The 10,002-nt window shown below is 36.6% G+C and overlaps 1 protein-coding gene and 1 non-coding gene across 2 annotated transcripts; one reads left to right on the top strand and one right to left on the bottom strand.

Annotated features, from left to right (window-relative positions):
* Window positions 1-6,299: 6,299 nt before the first annotated feature.
* On the bottom strand, window positions 6,300-6,406 carry LOC145044579 (small nucleolar RNA R71). The gene has a single exon (XR_013681528.1). It is a non-coding gene; the product is annotated as a small nucleolar RNA R71 (small nucleolar RNA).
* A 957-nt stretch (window positions 6,407-7,363) lies between these two features.
* LOC145039797 (uncharacterized) lies at window positions 7,364-8,143 on the top strand. The gene has a single exon (XM_078987806.1). The coding sequence runs from the start codon at window positions 7,364-7,366 to the stop codon at window positions 8,141-8,143; it is 780 nt and encodes a 259-aa protein (XP_078843932.1).
* The last annotated feature ends 1,859 nt before the right edge of the window (window positions 8,144-10,002 follow it).

Here is a 10,002-nt window from a genome sequence, read left to right as displayed (position 1 = left end):
GGGGATTTAAAATATCACTTGCAATTTTGGCACCATTTTGGTGTAAAAGATAGTTTAACACCAAATTTGATCTTATACTATTCATTTACACTATTTTGATGAACCTCACTAAATTTTGCACTTGACAACAAAATTTGAGGGGTTGCTCATGCCACCCGAACAACCAAGTAGGTCTGCCCCCCCCCCCCCCCCCCCCCCCCCCCCGAGTATAGTCATTTCATGCGAAAAACAAACAATAACACATATATAATTGGCTTCACTATTGCATCAACCATTTTCGAGGTTATTAAGTTGTCAATTGAGGATTTCAAATTATAGGATGTTTAGGAAAACTTGTAGATATAGCATGAGTTGTAGTATAGCATCGTGGGCCACGTGTCAAGTTGTGGCGGTGCCAAAGTGAAGGTCTCAACGCAAATACCTCAACATCCGAAACCCTAAATCTCTAACCTTGAGCGTTATTTAAGGAATATGATGCTTAGGGATACTTCATTTTCTCGGCCTCCACCTCTAGATCGTTCACTTATCCTAAACCCTAGTCTCCAAAGTTAGTTTTGAGACTTTTTCATGATCTTGTGAAGATTAGAAGAAGATGGAGACTATTCTTTGTGTAAGGTAGTTTGGAAACAACCTAGATCCAACCTTCTAATCCATTTCCTGGACCATTAAGTGTAAAGTTCCATGCTTGATGCTTTGTCTCTTAAATTTAGAATTGTGAGATTTTTGGTTTATTATGGTCCCCTTTCTTGTATTCTTGGATTTTGGAGAACTCCAGAATCTTATGGATGTCTTATATTGCATCTAGTCTTGTAAGATGATAGTAAATGGGAATGCATGTAGTTCCCTTTCTCCATGCATGCTTTTTGGTCCTTTTGGAAATTAAAATTAGGGTTTCATTATGAATGAGCCTAAGGAATGTATAAAGTTGGAAACTTTATCCATAAAGAAACTTAAAAGATCATATTTGTAATTTGGACTTCTGATGGAAAGGATTAAACAGTTAATGGAGTAAGTGCATACGACTGGAAATCATGAAACAAACAAGGAAAGGCTTTCACCACACATATTGGATTGATATCACATCTAATTTATTGCCTAGTAGTAGAGATGCAATGAAGGTATACTTGTGGCACGTTGAGCATTGACATTGACCAGTTGACCATTAACATTTTGATTAGTTTGACTTTTTCTCAAACTTTGTTGGAATTGAGTATTTAACTACGGTTATTCTCATATTTATATAAGGAGTTATGTGCTTCTTATTAATAGTAGAGACTATTTTTGTGATTCTCCTACTAGCTCATGTGAGTTTTCTCACTATATTAAGTATGAGGTCATATTTCAAGTGTGATAGGTTGTATGGGAATGGGTACAGTATAATTATATGTTAAGTTTTTTAGTCTATCTATTTGGTATGGATTAATTCTAGGATATGATGACTACGTGTCTACATGCCCACTAGAATGGAAGATGGACGTTCAAAACATCTTTGGGATGATGGCTATGTGCCTATATTCCTATTAAGGTGTTGACTATGAGCCGTAGTTTGCTGGAAGTTCTACATGTGTTTGGGATGATAGCTTTGTACCCATAGGCCCTCTAAGGTTTAGATTACGAGTCTGGTTTGTATAACTTGTAAAGTTAATGTGATATATGATATTTTGGGGAACTTACTAAGTTTTGTGCTCCTTGTTGTTGATTAAATGTTTTTCGTATAGTTTTACAGATCTTGTTAAGGGCCCGACTTGACTGTATCACACGTGCATCAACATTTTATGATTTAGAGTTCTGTTGATATTATGATACTACTTTGTTTTGAAAAGTTGTGTTTTCTAATGATTAGAAAATAAATGGTATTTGTATTACTTTTGAAAATACAAATTGATATTATATCGTATTTTGAAAACGGAAAATTTGGTTTGAAATTGGGTACATTACCAGTTGGTATTAGAGCCTTAGTTTGAGGCATTTGGATGAACATTCATGCGTTTCTAAACTCAAATTGAGTATTAAAAGACTTTCATAGAAAATATTGAAAATAAAATAATTCTACAAATGCAACTTCAAAATTGTTGGGTCTATAACATGAACTAAATCTCATTAATTGTTCTTCTCTGATAAAAGATTTAGGATTCAGAACATTGTTTGTGACCTAACTTATTATGAAATAAAGGAAGATGTGATGCATACAGTCACCCGGAACTCAGAAAGGAAATTGATTCCCAATATATCCATACTTGCTATATTTGATGATATGTGAAATATTAGAGATTCATGTTATTATGTAGGTTAGGTATTTTTTTTGGAATTGGATGTTAGAATCGTATGATATTTAATATGCCTTGTACTCTTAGATTTTTTTACTGGTTTGTGTTGCTTGAGGTCCATGCTATGTTTTGCTAGTTGTTAAATGAATGTTTTAGAGTTATACATAATTCGTATTAGATAGCCGTAGAATTCTTGAGTCGGCCTTATGGCATGATCTTTTATGATAAAGGCCTTAGGGTAGAGATATATATTTGAATGTCTATCTTATGCATAATTATGTACTTTTAACATTCACGAGGCGATTGGCGACATTTGCAGATAATTCTAGAGGTACGAGAGTGAGGATGGGAGGAATTCTAGAAAGGGAGTCTAGAAAGAGTAGATATGTATGTTTTTTGAGCACATATATATTTTGTATGCCTAGTAGTACTTGTGTGTGGTGACATGGGAACTTTGGGGAAATTTTTGGGACGAGTACCAATAGGTATGGAAGGTAGCATTGACCTGCACTACCAGAAGCACATGATACATACGTGGATCAGGAAAAGTTACAAGATTACCAAGGAGCTGGTAGATAGGTGGATAGTGTGGGATATCACTATGTCTTGATTGTAAATTGCTTCATCTTTATCAGTAGTATGGTTATGGTTAGGAAGAAGAGAGTGGTTTAGGTTTGGGCCCAAGTAGCCATATTGGATCAAGTCGGTATGATGCATACATGCATTAGTTAGTGGATTCTAAAATCCCTAGGTCATTGTTTGAGTTGGTACCCACTTTAGGTGTAAAGTTTAGAGCGAAATCGAGATCATCGACGATAAAATTGCAACCTTATTTAGGGTTGGGAAACAGATGGTTAAGGTTGTCGCTTGTTATAACCTGGTTATGTAACAAAACTCTAGGTTCGAGATAAGGAAGGATTATAATCGTAATACGTGATGGATAGAGGAGATAGATGGTGCTTTCGACATTGGTTTATGCCTTGATGAGGTAAAGGTTCTATTTTCTACAAATGTTTTGTGCCGTTCAACAGAATTTTGTTAAGATGTGATTATTTAGTATGTTCTTGTGGTCGAGATGGAGACCATGTTGTGGGATGAGTTTTGACTTGATCCACGGAAGAGCAAGAAGCCATTGGAATTGTTGTTGTGTGTATGTTTTCCAGTGTTTTAGATTGTCTAAGGATGGTAATCAGAGCCGAGATTTTAAGTTATGATGACCGTTTATAACTATTTTGATTCTCATGCTAAGTGGTTTGTTTCGATTAACTCTGATCGTATCTTAGTGTTTTGACTTGTGAGCAAGTTGTGCGACCAGATTCCTTATTGTTGGCAAGTGGTTCATGTTGCTTGGGAGAACTGAAATCAATAGTGACATATTCAACACTTTCTTTCAATTGTCAGGGGACTATGAAAATTGGATTACAAAAACTTTCAACTTAGCCCTATTTATTGTTCTTGTTGGATAGGGTTCCAAATTAGAGTAAGTTATTTGACTATGTGATTTTATATTAGGTATAGTATCTGAGAATCAAGGTGTAACACCCATGATTTGAGGTAATGATAATTATTCAATTTCTTTGGAATTGATTTTTGGACTATAATATTGATGTTGGATTATTGATTTGGTCCTAAGTGAGTGGGCCGTTATATATTTTGGCCATCTGATGACGTATGTTGGGCGTAAACTTGGAGTATGCGGGGTGAAGTGCAGGCATTGGATGTGGGGGGTTGATGCACGTATGCACATTGTACCAAGGTGTACGTGCAGTGTACGCGAGCAGACTCAAAACCTTAATTTTTTGGGTTTATGATATGGGCTTATTTAGTCATAGAAATCATTCATTATCTTATTAATTATTGTTGTTTTTATCTCATTTAATGAACAAAAGGTACTTAATTAGTTTAATATTTCAATTTTAGCAACAAAAGACATGCTTGGGTGACAAAGGAAGAGGATTGAGTGATTGGAAGCTTAGAGATTGAAGAGTAAAGAAAGAAGCTGAATAAAAGTAGAAACTCGATGAGTTTTTAGCACAAACTTGGCGAGTTAATTAGAATATTCTCAATTTAAGGATGCCTTGCCATACACACAATATACGCGAATTAATGAAGAAACTCGTTGAGTTATTCTAAAAAACTTGACAAGTTGGATCAATTTTTGGTAACTATAAATAGATAACTTATAGGCTCGAAAACCTAACTTTTACTGGAGGCTAGCTGCGATTATTGAACACCAGAAGGGTTCTTGAAGCTTCAGATTTTGAGATTTCGACATAAGAGACAATTTCAAATAGATTCAAATGGAAACAATCATTCTTCTTTTATTAATCTTTGTTTTTAACCATGTTTGAATCATTAGATTTTGAAATTAGGTTATTATTTGCTGTAGATATGAGCTAAAAGCTTTTTACTTCTATTTGGATGAGATAATCTTAGGAACATGGTTTGATTGAGTGGTTGAATTGATATTAATTTGGTTATTCATCTTGTGAATCTTATTAAAGATCGTTATGTATTGATGATAATTGTTTTTAGTTAACAAAGAAGTGATTGAGTTGCATGAATATCTTCTCGATTACTTGATTCATATAGTGTTATAAATATAAGATTTTATGCCTAGGAATAGTGAATATGAAACTAGGGTTAACTATAAAATATGTAAATCAATGTGGGAGCATGTGTGATGAACATCCATACATGAGTTCATTGAATTGAACAAATTTGATTAACTATTGTTATAAGTCTTGCTTGATACGAACTGAACACTAGGAAACTTGTTAATTTAATCACTTGATCATTGTTTGAATTAACTTGTCTACTAAATGATTTGTAATAATGAACATGAACCCAATCACATTAGGAATCGGTAACCATTGAAATATTTATTCATTGCACTTACCACGAAATCAACTATAGGAATAAGTGAATCGAATCTAAACAAAAGTCTCTTTTATCATTGAATATAGTTGTCCTTTCTTGTTATTCTTAGTTGTTAATTGTCTTTGTTTGAGTTTTAAAGTGCTTGTTTAAGTTTCTAGTCTTGCAAAACTAGAGAAAACCCCCCTATTTTATTAATTGTTTTATTTAGGTAGTACTAGTACATAATTTGATTGTTGTCGTTCCTTGTGTTCGATACACTGATTGCTTAAACTATATTATTAATCGATATGTTCACTTCCTTTCGTGTGTTTCATTTGTGTTTGAAGTATTAGGATTAAAACTAGTGCGTTTTGCACACATCAAGTTTTTGGCGTCGTTGCTGGGGAACGGTTCTAATAATTATCTTATTTGCTGGTATTATCGATCCTTTGTGTTAAATTTTTCTTGCATAAAGTTACCCGTTTTCAGATTTTTTTATTTTTTTTATTTTATTTTATTTTATTTTTTATTTTCTGTATTTTTGCATTAAACTCGTCGAGTTTCCTCTAAAAACTCGACGAGTTTATTCTGTTTCCAGTTTCGTTAATTCTTCATTTTTGTTTGTTTTACGCTTGTTTTTCTATTTTGTTTTAGGTTTTTATGACACGAGGCTCCAGTTCTACACTAGTGCCACCTGTAGAAGATCCGGAGTTGATTGTTCGCAAAAAAATAGAAAAAGCAATCGAATCCGACACATCCATGTTTGGTGAAGAAAGCAATTCTGATCAAGAAGACAACATGGCTGACAATGTCGACATACCGATGGGAGACTACAAGAAGTGCATAAGAGATGGCACCGGTCCGGGAATCGTGCAACCAACAATCCTAGCTACCGCCAATTTTGAGCTGAAGGGTCACATCCTCGCACAACTAAAAGACATTCCATCTTATAGAAATGAACATGAAGACGCTTACAAGCATATTGAAGAAGTTATGGACGTTACTGACTATTTCCATGTGCCAAATATGCCTCGTGATACTGTCTTGCTACGGATATTACCGGTTACATTCGCGAAGGAATGGTTGAAATCTTTACCCCCCGGATCCATTACAACGTGGCAAAAGATGTGCGAACAATTCATTGACCAGTTTTGTCCAGCTTTTAAGATTGAAAAATTGAAGAAAGCAATTGCTAACTTTGAGCAATTGTCAGGAGAATCACTCTATGAGGCGTGGGAGAGATATAAGGGGTTAATAAGAAATTTCCCTCAAAATGACCTAAACGTGCAACAAGAGGTTTCCATCTTTTATGATGGTGTGAACATCACAACTAGGCAATTACTAGATTCTCAAGGGCCCCTCATGAAGAAAGCACCAGCCGTCATTAAAACATTAGTAGAAGAATTCTCCAAACATTCAAGAGAGTACCATAATCCAAGAAGGGTGGGTTGTGACAATTGTAGCGGTCCCCATCTTACTAAGGATTGCGATCTTGATGAGAATGGCAACCGGAAGGCACAAGTTTGTTATTCGAGTGACGATAGATTTGATGATGATTGGAGAAAGCCCAAGAAGGAGTGGCTCCCCTACGATGAGTACAAGAAGGAAAAAGAGGAGAAGTATAGGAAAAAGTCACGCAGATTGTATCAAAAAGAAGAACCAATGCAAGAGAAGAAGACGGATCTTGAAGTTGTGTTAACCCGATTTGTTAGTGCTTTCGAAAAAAGGCATGACGAATCTGATGCGGCCATTAGAGATCAACAAAAGATGATGAAGGAGCACCAAGCAATGACGATGGATCAACATTATCTGCTCCGGAATCAACAAGCTTCAATACTGAATATTGAAAAACAACTCAGGCAACTTGCCAAACAATTCAACGAAAGAACACCAGGCGGACTCCCGAGCGATATGGAAAAAAATCCAAAGGGCGCGCATATTAACATAGTGACAACAAGGAGTAGGAAGATAGTCACACCCCTCACTCCTATCCCAAGTGCAGATCAAAAGGAGGCACAAGAAAAAGATTAAGAAAACTTGAATTCGCAAACAGTAGAAAAAACTCGACGAGTTCCGCATTTGATGAGAAGAATAAGTCAAAAGCTGATCCATATAAGCCACCATTACCATTCCCGTGCCGAGCTCGACAAGAAAAGCAGAATGAAGACTACCAGAAGTTCCTGGAGCACATAAAGGCCTTGCAAATCAACATTCCGTTCATCAAAGTAGTAGCGCAAATGCCAAAATATGCCAAGTTCCCAAAAGAACTTCTCACAAATAGAAAGAAGATGGAGGAAGCATCCAAAGTGGTCTTAAATGAGAACCGTTCAGATGCAATGTTAAACAAATTGCCAAAGAAAAAAGGTGATCCAGGTAGCCTAACCATTCCTTGCCAATTCGGGAATTTAGCCACTAGCTATGCATTGGCCGATTCGGGGGCAAGTGTGAACCTCATGCCATACTCTTTATTTAAGAAGCTAAACCTTCTGGAACCGAGACCAATCCGAATGGTGATCCACTTAACCAACAAGACGGTGACATTCCCGAGAGTTATATGTCAAGATTTATTGGTAAAAGATGATAAGTTTGTCTTCCCGGCAGATTTCATTGTGCTAGATATGGTGGATGATCATCAAGTGCCAATAATACTCAGAAGACCATTTTTAAATATTGCGGGTGCCATAGTTGACATGCGAGACTCAAAGCTCACCCTTGGGGTGGGAGAAGATTTTGTTATTTTTGGAATGGATCAAGCCATGAAACATTCGAAGTTTAGTGATGATACTGCTTTTTCGGTGGATGCCTTGGAAGAATTATTAGAAGAATGGAGAGAAGACAAAACAAGTGAACACATCTTGGATCCCAAAGATGATTTTGATGCTGAAAGGGATTTACACGATTTAGAAAGACTTCTCGAAGAATTAGAATACGAAGAACTAATAAAATTTGCTGAACAAGAAATTCGACAAGTTAGTGGAAAAAAACTCGATGAGTTGCTACGAAAAATCGCGATATGAGGAAAATTTTGGCCTAAAACCGACGAGTTTTCTTCCATAACTCGACATGGTTAGTGTTCAGAGCGCACAATTGGAGCTGAAAACGTTACCAGAGCACTTAGAATACGCATTTCTTGAGGAATGTGAGCAGAAGCGTGTGATCATTGCATCGGATCTTACCGAAATTGAGAAAGTTCAATTAGTCAAGGTTTTGAAGAAAAGGAAGAACGCCATTTCATGAAAAATCACTGATATAAAGGGGATAAGCCCTTCTTATTGCTCCCGTAAAATAAACCTTGAAGAAGGAGCAACGCCAGTGGTGCAACATCAAAGGCGATTGAACCCAAATATGCAAGAGGTGGTTAAGAAGGAGGTGATGAAGTTATTAGATGCAGGAATCATTTATTCAATTTCCGATAGTCTATGGGTGAGTCCCGTTCAAGTAGTACCAATAAAGGAGGGATGACAGTCGTGACGAACGAAAAGAACGAGCTTATTCCTACACGAACGGTAACCGGTTAGCGAAAATTGACACCATTGTTAAAGAAGGCGTTGTGTTAGGTCATAAAGTGTCCAATGCGGGTATTGAGGTGGATCAAGCGAAAATTGACACCATTGCTAAATTACCACCACTGACCAATGTGAAGGGCGTTAGGAGTTTTTTAGGTCATGCAGGTTTTTACCGTCGTTCTATAAAAGACTTTTCTAAAATAACTCGACCTTTAACTCAACTACTTTTAAAAGATGCACCTTTTAATTTCTCAAAAGAATGTTTAAATGCTTTTGAAATATTGAAGACAAAATTAACTAACGCCCCGATCATTATCGCCCCAAATTGGAATTTACCATTTGAAATAATGTGTGATGCAAGTGATTTTTCGTTGGGTGCTGTGCTTGGTCAAAGAGTTGATAAACCTTTTCAACCAATTTATTATCCTAGCAAGACCTTGAATCTGGCCCAAGAAAATTACACCACAACTGAAAAATAATTATTGACCGTGGTCTATGCTTTTGATAAATTTCGTCCTTATCTTATATTATCTAAAACCACTGTTTTTACTAACCATTCTACAATTAAATTTTTGTTTGATAAGCAGGACGCGAAACCAAGGTTGATTCGGTGGGTGTTATTGCTTCAAGAATTTGACATCGAGATCAAGTACAAGAAAGGAATGGAGAATGTAGTGGCCGACCATCTTTCAAGATTGGAGAATCCAGAAAGGGGTGAGTCTGACAACAAGGGTATTGGAGATAGTTTTCTAGAAGAATATTTGATGGTGATCATGGGAGAAGAACCATGGTATGTAGACATTGCAAACTTTTTAGTTGGGGACTTTCTTCCAAAAGGAGCTAACTCATCAGTAGAAAAAGAAACTCATGTCAAAAACTAAATATTATTTCTGGGATGAGCTATATCTTTTTAGGAGTTATGCAGATGGAATCATCAGAAGATGTGTGTTTGGAAACGAGATCCGCGACATTCTAGAGCATTGCCACAATGGGCCTATAGGAGGACATCATGGAGTTCAATACATTGCTAAGAAGGTGTTTGATGCATGATTCTACTGGCCCACAATCTTCAAGGATGCTGCTACCTATGTGAGAGAGTGCGATGCGTGCCATAGATCAGGAAATATCTCCGCAAGGAATGAAATGCCTCAAAGAAGCATCCAAGTGTGTGATGTTTTCGATGTTTGGGGTATAGATTTCATGGGGCCATTCCCATCATCAAAAGGGCACAAATACATACTTGTAGCGGTGGACTATGTATCGAAGTGGGCCGAGGCGCAAGCACTACCAACAAATGACGCAAGGGTGGTGGTGAAATTTTTGAAGAAACTATTTTCTAGGTTTGGGGTACCAAAGGCGTTGATAAGCGA

Source organism: Lactuca saligna, chromosome 4, assembly GCF_052625555.1.
Source record: "Lactuca saligna cultivar CGN05327 chromosome 4, ASM5262555v1, whole genome shotgun sequence".
In the NCBI taxonomy this organism is placed as follows: Eukaryota; Viridiplantae; Streptophyta; class Magnoliopsida; order Asterales; family Asteraceae; genus Lactuca; species Lactuca saligna.
This window is presented reverse-complemented; position numbering and strand designations above follow the sequence as displayed.